General features: G+C 52.2%; 1 protein-coding gene across 1 annotated transcript in view; it reads right to left on the bottom strand.

Annotated features, from left to right (window-relative positions):
- Window positions 1-15,310, bottom strand: part of LOC146343470 (maestro heat-like repeat family member 5) — an 86,936-nt gene that overhangs the window by 12,332 nt on the left and 59,294 nt on the right. Inside the window, exons 20-23 of the mRNA XM_084855146.1 lie at window positions 9,405-9,542; window positions 8,475-8,592; window positions 8,176-8,319; window positions 6,639-6,815 (exon numbers count right to left, since the gene is read on the bottom strand). Of these exons, the coding sequence (XP_084711272.1) occupies window positions 6,639-6,815; window positions 8,176-8,319; window positions 8,475-8,592; window positions 9,405-9,542 (577 nt within the window). The remainder of the gene's footprint in view (window positions 1-6,638; window positions 6,816-8,175; window positions 8,320-8,474; window positions 8,593-9,404; window positions 9,543-15,310) is intronic.

The raw sequence follows: 15,310 nt of genomic DNA, 5'->3' as shown, positions 1-15,310 counted from the left end.
GTGATGGGCTGAGGCCCTGGCGTCAGATTGAAGACCAAGTCCTGTGAGGAAAGCTTGCAGATGCTAAGTATGTTCAGCCTGGAGGAGAGGTGATAGGGTGGCCATCTCCAAACATCTGAAAGGCTGTCGTGTATCAGATGATGGAGCAAGCGTGTTTTCTGCTGCTCCAGAGAGCAGGGCCTGAGCCAAAATGTCCAAATTGGAAGGGGGGTTAGGCTGGGCAGTAGGGATGGCCCCCTGCTGAACATGCTGCGGCATCCGATTTCCTGCATCAGCTGCAGGGGCTGGACAAGATGGCCTGTGAGACGCCTTCCAGCTTTGGGGTTCCATGACATCCATACTTTGGAAAGGGGTGGGGATGGGGAGTTGCAATGCATGCATCCAAATTTGGGGCAGATGCTCCTGGGTTGGCCAAGAATGAAAAAGAGAGCGTGGTAATCATCCCCTTACTCTGAGCCTGCCAGGAGCTCCACGTAAGTTTTCAATATTAAGGATGAGAGAGTAGAGCCCCCCCCCCCCGCCCCATCCAGGCTCCTTCCAAAGCAGAGAAAGCCCAAGTCTCCCCGACCCTCCACTCCTCGTTCTCTGGCAGTATCCCATCACTAAGGTATTGAAGCCAGTATGAAAAGCAATGTGATCTGTATTAGCTATGCCTCACATACAGTTAAGGGGGGGGTTAGTTCCACTCCAACACCCAGTAGCCCCTCTAAATTCAGTCAATCCTCTACGGTATTAGAAGACATGGAGAGGCTCAACAAGACTACCAGGAGAATACTGTCCTGCATCAAGAACTACTGAAGGTTGTAATACACTTTTTAACTTGACTTCTGGAGGGAAGGACCCATCCAGTACTGTAGAAGCTGACCAAAGAAACTGGGCAAGGTGTGTGTGGGAGGTTCTAAACAGCAAAAGAGACATAAAAATATCACACACGAGAAAGACTGGAGGGACCAACAACACAGATTTTATAGACTAATGCTGGACAGAAGAAAGCTAAGATAGGTGAGTTACAGCCCAAGGCACTATAAACATGACCAGCTTTCTTTGGAATTCACCAACCTATCCAAGAAGATCTACTTTTGTGTAGCTTGCCGCAGCTTCACATCCCGTTTTTCACACCACTCCCAACCAGGTTATGATGCACACGGGTGCTTACACATATGGTTGAAACACAAAACAAAAAGGAGCGTTGGTGTGATTAAATCAAGATTCTTTTTTGCACCGTGTTGCATCAGTGCACAAAAATATGTTTGCACCTCAGTGACCTGGACGGGACCTCCCCCCCCGCCCCCAGCATGCACATGCAAGCCGACAGAAAGGCCAAAATGTGCGTCCAGCTGCATGTGTGCAGCGATCTGCAAGTGAAGGGAGGGAGGGCGGGCGAGCGGGCGGGCGGGCGGGCGGGCAGATTGCTAATGCAGAACCACTGTTCCAGAAACGCACTTGGGATGCTGAGCCACAAACTTTGAGGTCAGTAACGGATGAGGGCCAAAACGCTGAAGCTCAGTCAGGCGAGACAGAGGTACGCTGTCAGTGTAGCGTAGTGGTGAGAGTGATGGACTGGGAGCCGGGAGAGCCGGCTTCTAGCCCCCACTTGGCCATGGAAGCTCACTGGGTGACTCTGGGCCAGTCACAGACTCTCAGCCCAACCCACCTCACAGGGTGGTTGTTGTGAGGATAAAATGCAGAGGAGGAGGATAATGTAAGCCGCCTTGGGTTCCTTGCAAGAGGAAAAAGGTGAGATACAAATGCAATAAATAAATAAATAAATAAATAACTATTCTCAGGGAGTGATTTACTGGATATGGAAGGCGGTGGTCAGCCTCTTCTGGACAGGGATACATGCCCCCTGAAGGATCAGGCCCATGGTCCTGAGGGTGCTGACTGGCTTCCATAGAATCATAGAATAGAATCATAGAATAGTAGGGTGGAAGGGGCCTACAAGGCCATCGAGTCCAACACCCTGCTCATTGCAAGAATCCAAGTCAGAGCATCCCTGACAAATGGCTGTCCAGCCTCGTCTTGACGGCCTCCAGTGTGGGAGAGCCCACCACCTGCCCAGGTCATTGGTTCCATTGTCGTATTGCTCTGACACTCAGGAAGTTTTTCCTGATCTTCAGCCGGAAACTGGCTTCCTGTCACTTGAGCCCATGATTCCATGTCCTGCACTCTGGGATGATCGAGAAGAGATCCTGGCCTTCTTCTCTGTGACAACCTTTCAAGGACTTGAAGAGTGCTATCATATCTCCCCTCAGTCTTCTCTTCTCAAGGCTAAACATGCCCAGTTCTTTCAGTCTCTCTTCATAGGGCTTTGTTTCCAGTCCCCTGATCATCTTTGTTGCCCTCCTCTGAACCCTCTCCAGTTTGTCTGCATCCTTCTTAAAGTGTGGTGCCCAGAACTGGACACAGTACTCCAGATGAGGCCTAACCAGTGCTGAGTAGAGGTGAACTAGTACTTCCCGGGATTTGGAAGTGATGCTTCTGTGAATGCAGCCCAAATAGCATTTGCCTTTTTTGCAGCCACATCACATTGTTGGCTCATATTCAGCTTGTGATCGACAACAATTCCAAGATCCTTCTCGCTCATAGTGTGGTTGAGCCACGTATCCCCCATCTTGTAACTGTGCATTTTGTTTCTTTTTCCGAGGTGCAGAACTTGGCATTTATCCCTATTCAATGTCATTCTGTTGTTTTCTGCCCAGCGCTCCAGTCTATCCAGATCACTCTGAATTTTGTTTCTGTCTTCCAAAGTATTAGCTATCCCGCCCAATGTTGTGTCATCTGCAAATTTGATCAGCATTCCCTGCACCTCCTCCTCCAAGTCATTAATACAAATGTTGAAGAGCACTGGGCCCAGGACTGAGCCCTGCGGTACCCCACTCGTTACCTCTCCCCAGCTTGAGAAGGTCCCATTGATAAGCACTCTTTGAGTCCGATTCTGTAGCCAACTGTGGATCCACCGGATCGTTGCTTCATCTAGCCCACTTTGAGCTAGTTTGCTCATCAGGATATCATGGGGCACTTTGTCGAAAGCTTTGTTGAAGTCGAGTATATGATGTCAACAGCATTCCCACGGTTTACAAGGGAGGTTACTTGATCAAAAAATGAGATCAGATTTGTCTGGCAGGACTTGTTCTTGACAAATCCATGTTGGCTTCGAGTAATCACGGCATTGTTGTCAAGATGCTTCCAGATGGATTGCTTTATCATCTTCTCCAGAATTTTCCCAGGGACTGATGTCAGACTGACTGGTCTGTAGTTCCCAGGTTCCTCCTTTTTACCCTTTTTGAAGATAGGGACAACGTTAGCCCTCCTCCTGTCATCTGGCACTTCCCCCGTCCTTCATGATTTCTCAAAGAGAATAGACGGCGGTTCTGAGAGTTCTTCTGCCAGTTCCTTTATGACTCTAGGATGCAGTTCATCTGGCCCTGGAGATTTGAACTCATTCAAAGTAATGAGGTGTTCCTTGACCATATGCCTGTCGATCTCAAGCTGCAATCCTGCCCCTTCAGCCTGTACTTCACCTTTGCCAGGGGGGTTGTAGACCCTCTTTTGGGAGAAGACTGAGCCAAAGTAGGAATTGAGCACCTCTGCCTTTTCTTTGTCATCTGTCATCGTTTTGCCATCCTTATTGAATAGCTGAACCACCATTTCTTTCCTCTGCCTTTTACTATGCACGTAGCTGAAGAAAGCCTTTTTGTTGTTTTTAGCATCCCTCGCTAACCTCAGCTCATTCTCAGCTTTAGCCTTCCTGACGCCATCCCTGCAATTCTGTGCTATCTGCCTGTACTCTTCCTTTGTTACTTGGCCTTCTTTCCACTTCCTATATGTGTCCTTTTTTGTTTTCAGGTCATCCCTAAGCTTTTTGTGAAGCCACATTGGCTTCTTCTGTTGTCTTCCACCTTTTCTTCTTGTTGGAATTGCTTGTGATTGTGCATTGAGAATTTCCTTTTTTAAAAGCTCCCCCCATCTTGGACTCCTTTTCTCGCTAGCATCGCTTGCCATGGGACCTTACTGATCATTGTTCTGAGTTTATGAAAATCAGCTTTCCTAAAATCCAGGGTACGCGTTTGACTACACTCGGCTTTTGCTTCCCTTAGAACCAAGAACTCAAGTACAACATGGTCGCTTTCCCCCAGAGTTCCTGGAGGCCTTCAAGACGAGGCTGGACTGCTACTTTATCCACTAAGTCATCTCTGTTGGTTAGGATCAAGTCAAGGATAGCCGATCCTCTAGTTCCTTCCTCTACTTTCTGTAGGAGGAAGTTATCCGCCACACAAGTCAGGAATTTCCTGGAGGGGCCATGTTTTGCAGAATTTGTCTCCCAACAAATATCGGGGAAATTGAAGTCCCCCATTACTACTACATCATGCTTCCTTAAAACATTGGCTATTTGCTTTTCAAAAGTTTCATCCTTGTCTTCTCCTTGATTGGGTGGCCGGTAGTAGACTCTGACCACCAGGTTCCTTTTATTCTTTGCTCCATTTATTTCAACCCAGATGCTCTCGATGGGGCTACCAAGCTCCTCCTCCTGTATTTCTGTGCAGAGATAGGTATTTTTCACATACAGTGCAACCCCACCTCCCGTTCTGTTCCTCCTGTTCTTTTTGAACAAGTTATATCCTTCAATTGCTGTATTCCAGTCATGAGAGTCATCCCACCAAGTCTCAGTTATACCTATCAGGTCATAATTTCCCTCTTGTATTAAGAGTTCAAGTTCGTTCTGTTTGTTTCCCATACTCTGGGCATTAGTATATAGACATCGAAGACCATGTGCTTCATAGTCTGGCTTTCTTCCTACATGTGTCTGAAGACTATTATTGGGCGCTATCAGAGCTGTTCTCTCCATTGCAGTGCATGAGCCTATGTCCATTGTTACCCCCAACATTACATCTCCCTTCCCTGTAGGATTCAGTTTAAAGCCCTCCTGATGAAGTTCTTCATGCTGTGGCCAAACACATTCTTCCCATCCTTTGTGAGGTCCAACCCATCCCTAGCCAACAGCCCATCTTCCAGGAAGTATAGCCCGTGGTCCCAGAATCCAAATCTCTCTCGTCGGCACCACCTTCGTAGCCAGTCATTCACCTGGAGTATTTTTCGTTCCCTTTCTGTCCCTCTTCTACCTACTGGAAGGATGGATGAGAAAACTATCTGGGCCCCAAAGTTCTTGAGTTTCCTTCCCAAAGCTTCAAAGTCTGACGTGATCTCTTCGTAGCTCCGCTTGGCGGTATCATTTGTTCCCACATGGATGAGAAGAAAGGGATACCTGTCAGTGGGCTTTATGAGAGCAGGCAACCTTTCAGTCACGTCTCTAATCTGTCCTCCCGGGAGACAACATACCTGGCGAGTCCATGGGTCTTCGCGACATACTTGGGTCTCAATCCCACGCAGCAAGGAGTCTCCCACTACTACCACTCTTCTCTTCTTCTTCTTGTAGGCCTGGGTTTCATCGCCTCTGTTTGACTGACCTTTAGCCTCTTGCTCACTCTCATGCGGGGTCCCCTGTGATTCTTCCTCTGCAGGCTGTCCTCCAGTCTCATCTGCAAGTACCTGGAATCGGTTCCACAGCTCCACTGCTTCCACTGGTGCAGAGTGGCGTCTAGTTCTTCTCCTAACTGTCACCGTTTTCCAAGGAGTATCCTCTATTCCATTTTTCTTCACCTCAGCATTTCCCACTGCCTCATCTTGCTGTTGCTCTTCAAGCTTCTGGTCTGCCCTTTGCTGCTGTAGTTCCCCCATTCTGTCCAAGAACTCTTCGTGTTCCATGACCTAAATCACCTTTCAGCAGCTCAGGCTGGTGCGTCACCAGCTGTGGCCCCTTCCCGACAGAGACAGCCGGGTCAAAGCTACCACGCCCTGCCAGCATCCCATCTGGATTGCTGCAGTGCATTGTGTGTGGGGCTGCGATGGAAGACCGTTCGCTTGGAAACTGCAGTGGGGTCCAAATACAGTGGCTCAGCTGCTGACTGGGACCAGGCAATGGAAACAGGTCTCGCCCGGTATGGAGACCACTGCCCTGGCTGCAACATGCTGGCTGTAACCTGGGAAGCCCGAACCTTGTGGGTGCAGGGCTCAGGTACCTTACAGGCCAGTTTGGCCCACCTGTGCCTGCCCATGTGTGAAGAGGCCCTTCTCTAGACCCCACCACCATTGGGGACACGGTGAGGGGAGAAAGGTACGTTTCAGTGGTAGCACCCCGGCTTGGTGCAGAGCCTGCTATCTTTGTGGCATCAGATGAAAATCAGAGAGAGTTCTCCACAGATTGGCTGGGGGATTTCCAAAGTTTCCCAAGGGAATGGGGGGGGGGATCAGAAAAATTCCTCAAGCCCATCCAAGAGCTTGGAAAACTGCCTCCTCCTCCTCCTGTGTCAGTCTTCTCCCAAACACCCACACCCCTTTCCTTTCCATCAGCAGTCGCGGCACAGTAGCAGTGCAATGGTGGCAAGCAGGGGAGAGGTAAGTCACTGCCTCCCTCCACTCCATCCCGCTGGTTGTGCCCTGGCGTGTGGGGGGACAATGGGAGATGGTGTGCCCACACGGTGCCGGCTGGTGTGGGAAATGGCGCGTTGTCCTGGGTGTTCCAGCAGGGGCTTCTTATGCCTTTAGGAAAGCCCTTATTCCACACAACCAAAACTTACGTCCTCAAAGAACGAGCGAACATTCAGAGCAAGGTCAACACAGAGGGGCCCAATTCCCTGGCCATCCATCTCATAGATTGTGGTCGTGATGTCCCTCAATCCCTCAAGGATACTTTCTTCATGTCCACTGAAGACGGAGTTGATCAGTATTGGGAGCTGGTCTCGTAGAAACTTGACCTGAGCAAGCGAGAGGGAAATGTGTGGTGGTGGCGGACAGAGACAGCTTCGAGGGGGCAGGGCCTCATCATCAGCTGGTCAGCTGAAGAAGGTGGTACAGTCCCTTCCTATAAAGGACAGCTAGATGCTCCCTGCTGCTCCTTCCTGTCCCATGGCAGATGTCACACTTCCGTTATAAAACCAGCATTTATGTGGCTTTACAAACCTTGTGTCATATATCCTCAAAACAACTCCCCACCCCACCCCGCCACAAGAACAGGGCTTTAGAGGTCCATCCTACGCGTGTCTACTCAGAAGTGAGTGAGACTGAGTTCAATAGGGTTAAGTGTTTATAGAACTGCCACGTTATTCTTTTAAAAAAGTACTTATACACGGCCACCGCATGTATCGTTTTCTATGCCATAGGCAAAAAAACGACAGTAAACGCAATAGCCTCAAGAAGGTCCCTCAGTCATTGGCGGTGGGGAAAGGGCAGTGGAAGGGAGTGGTGCAGGGAACACGGAATGACTGTGGCCAATTCCCTGCGGCTGATGGGTAGGGCAGCCCTTGTGCCCTACTTTGCAGAGGACTGTCCTCTATTTGAAGGACTGTCCAGCCCTGCTCCTCTTTAAGGCAATCATAATTTTAATTTCCACCTTCGAGATACATAGCTTTAAAGGTTCTGATGTTTTTAATGTTCTTGTCTTTCTTGTTTTAAGATTGTAATGTTTAACACTGTACGCCACCTTTACGGCTTGTAGCGGATAAGGCAGTAGGAAAATGTTAAGGAGGAAAGTAAATAAGAAGGGGGAGGGGGGGTGGACCTGCCACCTTTAGCAGCCTGAGGAGGGATGACAGTCCCACCAGCTCAGACCTGAGAGGTTTCCCGGGGCTAAAAACCACCCTTCGTGCCACGGTGGCGTTTGCTGCACCTGCGCGAACAGAAGACGCCGGACCCGTCTGACTGAGGGTCAGGCCCAAGCAGCCTTCACGGGCTCACCGCGCGTGGCTCGGCTGGCGGGCCAAGCGCGCAGGCAGCTCCGCCCCGCACTCCGCGGCCCCCAGTGACGGGGGCGCCGTGCGTCCCATCTCAAGCGGGGCGACTCCTCCCCGCTCCGCTCCGCCCGGCCGGCTGCTGGGCGCCGCCGGCTGCAGCGGGCCACCACAGAGCCCAGCACGCCCGCTGAACCGGCGTCGCCGCAGCCGGTCGAGAGAGGCTACACGGGCCGCGGTGCCGACAGCCGCTCCCGCTGGTCGGGCCCGCCTGCGGCCAGCCGCCGAGCGCCGCGGCGCCGCTTCCCCCCGCGCAAGGCTCTCCCCCAGCCGCGCCTTGGCGTGCTGCGCTGTGCTGTGCTGCCGCTCAAGACCCCTTGGCGCTCACCTTCCCTTGCTGGAAAACGAAGCTGCGGAGCCCTTTCGCGCAAAGGTCTTTGATGACGGGGCTGGAGGCCGCGGAGCCTTCCTCGAGGTGGTCCTTGAGGCTGAACCTGTTCATCATCTTGACAGCGGACGGGCTCTTGAGGAACTGAGCGGGGGAAACGGCAGGGGATCCGGCCAGGTCAGCGCCCTTATTTCCGGATGGCTCTGCGTTGGGCGCCACGGCCACGGCCCCGAGCCAAAGGCTCCCGCGGCGGGGGAACCGCTGGCCAGCCCCGCCGGCGCCCTCGGGCCCTCCCTCACCTCAATGACGAGCGCCAAGGCCGTCGTCTTCTTCAGCTCGCCCTCCTCGCTGTCGAGGACGAGGGCTGCCTCCGCGAAGACGCCGGGGATCTGCGGGCTGTCGCACTCCGTCATGGCCCTGCGAGGCGAAGAGCACAGCCCCGGGGCTCGCGAGGCGAGGCGGGGCGAGGCCGCTCTCCCTGCCCGGAGCCGCCGTGGCGGTCCTGCGAGGAGCAGCCCGAGGGCGCAGCGGAGCCTCCCGCCGAGCCGCCCCCTCAGGGCCGACCAGCCTCGAGGAGACGCAGCCCCCCTGCCTGGCGCCTCTTCCGCGGGGGCGTTGCGGGCCGAGCGAGCAACACTCGGGGGCGCTCCCCCGACGAGCGCGCCGCCGCCGCCGCGCGGACCGCAGCCCCCACGGGCGGGGGCACAGCCACGGCGGGCCCGCCCTGAAGCTTGTCCCCAGGGGCGCCGAGCGCGGCAACAGAGCCGGGCGGGCGGGGCGGCCGCACTCTTCCCCGGCACAGGTACTCCGGCCATCCCAGGGCGCCGCCAGCAGCCCGGGCGGCCGGCCTTGCCGCGCTGCCTCGGGCGCTTGAGCGCCGGGGAGGCGGGCCGTCGCCGCCGCGCCCCTCGCTCCGCCGCCCGCCCTCGGCACCAGACGGCCGCGACGGGGGCCGGGAGCGCAGGCGGCAGGTCGCTCCGCGGCCCCTCAGCAGGGCGTGCGCAGCCGCGAGGCGCGCCGCGCTCCCCGGGCGGCGCTCCGCGGACCAGCAAGCGCGAAGGCAGAGCTCGGCCCGGGAGCCGTCGACGTCCCAGGGGCGGGCGGGCGCCCCCGGGGAGGGAGGGGCAGGCGGCCGGGCCAGGCAGGGCCCGCGCGGGACGGGTGCGGCGGAGACGCGGCGCTGCTGAGCCGGCCGCGTGGGACAGCGGCGCTGGGGCCGGGCCTCTCACCTTGCCAGCAGGCGCGTGCCTTGCAGGAATTGCTGCGGGCTGCTCAGCGCCGCCCACCCTTGCTGGAACTCGATGCAGGCATAGACCGCCCAGTCCCCGGCCACAGAGAACAGGTTTTTCATGATCTCGACTGAAGTGCTACAGGGGAGATCGACCGTCAAAACTCAGACGCGGGGCGGGGCGCAAGGGCCTGGTGCTTCTCCTCTGGGCTCCACGGACTCGCCCGGCGCCCGGCCGTGGCCGAAGGTACCCCGGCAGCCCCTTCCGAGGGGAGGCTCGCGCCACCGGGCCGGGGACTGCGCTCGGCAGCAGAGCAGCTGTGCTGCAGACAGCAGGCAGGTGAAACCGACGCCCGGCCCGGCCCGCTGAGGACCGGTGAAGACAAGCCCCGTGGGTGTACTTGTGACCTGCCCCCCAATCTGAACACATGCCCCAGGGCTACGAGCCCTGCTCTGAGGGCAAGTGAGCAGCTGGATGCTGCTGGTGCTTCCAGATGTGACTTTCATTGTGCAAGCACCCTGCCCCAAACACATGGGGGGATGCAGAGGTCATCGTCTTTCATATGTAACCTTCCCAAGTTCCCACCACTGCTGAACCTGTGCACAAGGCTCAGCGCCCCCAAATGGAAGCCCCTTGCACCGACTTCCCCAAAAGAGCTTGGCATGCGCTGGCTTCGGCCATCCCTTTTTAAAAGACCACCTCTGGCTTAATTGCACAGCAGACTGGGCTGCCTTTATAGAACCATCCTGCCTGGCAGCATCAGCTCCCTAGGCAGGTGGCGATGGGGGACTGGGGCGCCAGGTTGCTGTTGCGCATGCAGACACAACCAGGGAAGGAGCAGCGCAGGCGCAGCCAGCCCATGACCATAGAGTTTAATAGCAGTGAGGCTGCTGGTCCTTTATTTATTTCATTTCTATACTGCCCAATAGCCAAAGCACTCTGGGTTTTCCTTTGGGTTATCCTCCATTATGTTATCAAACGCAACAGTTCAAAATGAATTTCAGATGGATGGCCCATTTCCACTCCTGGCTGTGTCTCCACGCACAGTCATGTGCACAAGTGCAAAAAGGTGCAAAGACCCAAGGACAGGGGAGGCACCCCTGGAATGGCAACGCTTGTGGCCATCTGTGCACACATGACTGACAGAGGCATCCCTGAAACACCCCAAGGGCCAAACCAGGGCTGTGCTTCATCAGGGAGGGGGCCAAAAGGCAGAGACTGTCCCTTATAAAAGGGGGGGAGGGGCACAACATGACCAGTTTGTGCTTCCCTTTCAGTGGCAGAGAATATCACTGGCTGGCTTCTTCTGCACGAAATACAGCCTCTGGTGGATTTTGGGGATCCAGCTAGGTGGAATTACAGAATAGTAGGGTTGGAACAAAGGGGCCTACAAGGCCATCCAGTCCAACCCCCTGCTGAATGAGGAATCCAAGTCAGAGCATCCCTGACGGATGGCTGTCCAGCCTCGTCTTGAACGCCTTCCAGTGTGGGAGAGCCCACCACCTCCCTAGGTAGTTGGTTCCATTGTCGTGTTGCTCTAACAGTCAGGACATTTTTCCTGATGTTCAGCCGGAATCTAGCTTCCTGTAACTTGAGCCCATGATTCCGTGTCCTGCACTCTGGCATGATGGAGAAGAGATCCCGGCCTTCCTCTCTGTGACAACCTTTCAAGGACTTGAAGAGCGCTATCCTATCTCCCCTCAGTCTTCTCTTCTCAAGGCTAAACATGCCCAGTTCTTTCAGTCTCTCTTCATAGGGCTTTGTTTCCAGTCCCCTGATCATCTTTGTTGCCCTCCTCTGGACCCTCTCCAGTTTGTCTGCATCATTCTTAAAGTGTGGTGTCCAGAATTGGACACAGTACTCCAGATGAGGCCTAACCAGTGCTGAGTGGAGGGGAACTAGTACTTCCTGGGATTTGGAAGCTATGCTTCTATTAATGCAGCCCAAAATGGCATTTGCCTTTTTTGCAGCCATATCACATGGTCGGCTCATATTCAGCTTGTGATCGACAACAATTCCAAGATCCTTCTCACTTGTGTTGTTGAGCCACGTATCCCCCATCTTGTAACTGTGCATTTGGTTTCTCTTTCCTAGGTGCAGAACTTGACATATGTCCCTATTAAATGTCATTCTGTTTTCTGCCCAGCGCTCCAGTCTATCCAGATCACTCTGAATTTTGTTTCTGTCTTCCAAAGTATTAGCTATCCCTCCCAATTTTGTGTCATCTGCAAATTTGATCAGCATTCCCTGCACCTCTTCCTCCAAGTCATTAATACAAATGTTGAAGAGCACTGGGCCCAGGACTGAGCCCTGCGGTACCCCACTCGTTACCTCTTCCCAGCTTGAGAAGGTCCCATTGATAAGCACTCTTTGAGTCCGATTCTGTAGCCAACTGTGGATCCACCGGATCGTTGTTTCCTCTAGCCCACTTTGAGCTAGTCTGCTCATCAGGAGATCATGGGGCACTTTGTCGAAAGCTTTGCTGAAGTCGAGTATATGATGTCGACAGCATTCCCACCACAAGGGAGGTGACTTGATCAAAAATGAGATCAGATTCATCTGGCAGGACTTGTTCTTGACAAATCCATCTTGGCTTCGAGTAATCACAGCATTGTTGTCAAGGTGCTGCCAGAAGGATTGCTTTATCATCTGCTCCAGAATTTTCCCAGGGATTGATGTCAGACTGACTGGTCTGTAGTTCCCAGGTTCCTCCTTTTTACCCTTTTTGAAGATAGGGACAACATTAGCCATCCTCCAGTCATCTGGCACTTCCCCCGTCCTCCATGATTTCTCAAAGAGAATAGACAGTGGTTCTGAGAGTTCTTCTGCCAGTTCCTTTCTTACTCTAGGATGCAGTTCATCTGGCCCTGGAGATTTGAACTCATTCAAAGTCATTAGGTTTTCCTTGACCATATCCCGATCGATCTCAAGCTGCAACCCTGCCACTTCAGCCTGTACTTCGCCTTTGCCAGGGGGGTTGTAAACCCTCTTTTGGGAGAAGACTGAGCCAAAGTAGGAATTGAGCACCTCTGCCTTTTGTCATCTGTTATCGTTTTGCCATCCTTATTGAATAGCTGAACAACCATTTCTTTCCTCTGCCTTTTACTATGCACATAGCTGAAGAAAGCCTTTTTGTTTTTAGCATCCCTGGCTAACCTCAGCTCGGATTCCTGACGCCATCCCTGCAATTCTGTGCTACCTGCCTGTACTCTTCCTTTGTTGCTTAGCCATCTTTCCACTTCCTCTTTGTGACCTTTTTTGTTTTCAGGTCATCTCTAGGCTTTTTGTGAAGGCACATTGGCTTCTTCTGTTGTCTTCCACCTTTTCTTCTTGTTGGAATTGTGATTGTGCCTAGAGAATTTCCTTTTTTAAAAGCTCCCACCCATCTTGGACTCCTTACTCGTTAGTGTCGCTTGCCTTGGGACCTTACTGATCATTGTTCTGAGTTTATGAAAATCAGCTTTCCTAAAATCCAGGGTACGCGTTTGACTACACTCGGCTTTTGCTTCCCTTAGAACCAAGAACTCAAGTACAACATGGTCGCTTTCCCCCAGAGTTGCTACTGCTTAAAGTAGTAACTGCTACTTTATCCACTAAGTCATCTCTGTTGGTTAGGATCAAGTCAAGGATAGCCGATCCTCTAGTTCCTTCCACTACTTTCTGTAGGAGGAAGTTATCCGCCACACAAGTCAGGAATTTCCTGGAGGGGCCATGTTTTACAGAATTTGTCTCCCAACAAATATTGGGGAAATTGAAGTCCCCCATTGCTACTACATCATGCTTCCTTAAAACATCGGCTATTTGCTTTTCAAAAGTTTCATCCTTGTCTTCTCCTTGATTGGGTGGCCGGTAGTAGACTCTGACCACCAGGTTCCTTTTATTCTTTGCTCCATTTATTTCAACCCAGATGCTCTCGATGGGGCTACCAAGCTCCTCCTCCTGTATTTCTGTGCAGAGATATGTATTTTTCACATACAGTGCAACCCCACCTCCCGTTCTGTTCCTCCTGTTCTTTTTGAACAAGTTATATCCTTCAATTGCTGTATTCCAGTCATGGGAGTCATCCCACCAAGTTTCACTTACACCTATCAAGTCATAATTTCCCTCTTGTATTAAGAGTTCAAGTTCGTTCTGTTTGTTTCCCGTACTCTAGGCATTAGTGTATAGACATCGAAGACCATGTGCTTCATAGTCTGGCTTTCTTCCAACATGTGTCTGAGAACTATTATTGGGCACTATCAGAGCTGTTCTCTCCATTGCAGTGCATGCGCCTACGTCCATTGATACCCCCAACTTTACATCCCCCTTCCCCGTAGGATTCAGTTTGAAGCCCTCCTGGTGAAGCTCTTCGTGCCGTGGCCAAGCACGTTCTTCCCAGCCCTTGAGAGGTGAATCAATTCTGGACCTTCCAGAACCAGCACTGGCAGGCTCCTTGGGCTGCCCAGGTGCATTGCGGGTCCCATGAAACAATCAGGGCAACACACTGATGGACTCAGCAGAAGTGGCCTCTGTTAATCTGGTACTAAAAGGGTTAACAAAGAGTAAGGATGGCTGATTTGATCTGGGGGAGGCCTACAAGAAGAGCCCCTGGAAGACCCCAGACTTGTAGCCAGCTTTATATTCCAGACTCATGACCCCTGGGCGAGAAGGCCATGAAGTCTGATTCTATGCTAAATGATATTATTCAAGCTTGCTAAATGACAAGCTTGCGCAAGGCCACAACGTGCTGGCAGAGTGTCCAAGTGAGATGAACAGCCGAACTGAGCATGCTCAGATGCCTACTGAGAGGAGGGAAAGTACTGCTTTGACATCTCATGGTGCACACCTGCTGATAAGAGAGTGGCCTTACTCGATGCTAGTTGGGCGGGGAAGCTGTGGCCCTAAGCACGAGCAACAACGGGGAGGAGGTGTTTGGGTGGGTATGACCAAAAATGGCCAAAGATGACCGGGAGTTCAAAGAAGATATACCAGAGAGAAGTGCCTCAATCAAGATAACATGCCCAGATGGCAGACTTTGGGTCATGTTTTGGGGCATTTCAAAGTAACCCATTTGTGATGGTGCCAGACACGTTCCCCAGACACACAAAGTTGTGGGAGATAGATGAGTTTGCTTCTGACTGGTGAGCAAATGCTCTAACCACACGCACCCCATTTCTATTGGAGGCTGATCATCGCATTGCTCCTTGGGCCCCCACCTTTGACCAGGGCAGGGGTTATAAAAGCACAGGGAATGGGCACTCCAGGGTGGTGCTTTTGTTCCTGGTGCTGTGGTTCCTGCTGCTGCTGCTTTGCCACCAAACCCAAAGATTTGGGTAACTGTGAACCTCTGTAGACTCTTAGACTTTGGAACGTAGACTATAGAACGTAGAAAGTAGAACATAGAATTATTTCTGAGTTTGGGAAGAGTGTTTTTTTAAGCCTGAGGCTTGGAGGTTATTTCTGAGGAGGGGATTTGGAATCCCATCTTCAGAGGTGGCAAATGGAATTATTCCCAGTCTTGGGTTTTCTTTTCACTCTAACTCCTGCCCCTATTCTTCACATGCCTAGAGGAACTTAGTAACGTTTTAGCGTAGCTTTTATATTTTATATTCCAGTAGGATGCAGGAGGAGGTAACGGGAGGGTTAACACTTAGTTTAGGTTGCTTTAGTCTAGCTTTGAATCGCAAGTAGTAGACAGGAAAAAGCTGGAAGGAGGAGTCATAATGTTAGAAGCTCAAGCCGTTATCTTATTAGCCAAGTTGTGAATCAACTTGGCTAATAAGAATAACTTGTGAATCAAGTTATTCTTGGCTAATAAGAATAACTTGTGAATCAACTTGGCTAATAAGAATAACTTGTGAATCAAGTTATTAGCCAATAAAAGCTGTGGCAGTTGCAATTTTTTTAATTAATCTTCTATGTTTGTT

This window comes from Heloderma suspectum, chromosome 5 (genome assembly GCF_057233095.1).
Source record: "Heloderma suspectum isolate Gila_16-S chromosome 5, 16-S_ref, whole genome shotgun sequence".
NCBI classification, from domain to species: domain Eukaryota; kingdom Metazoa; phylum Chordata; class Lepidosauria; order Squamata; family Helodermatidae; genus Heloderma; species Heloderma suspectum.
Note: the sequence above shows the minus strand (reverse complement) of the source record. Positions and strands in the feature narration are given on the sequence as shown.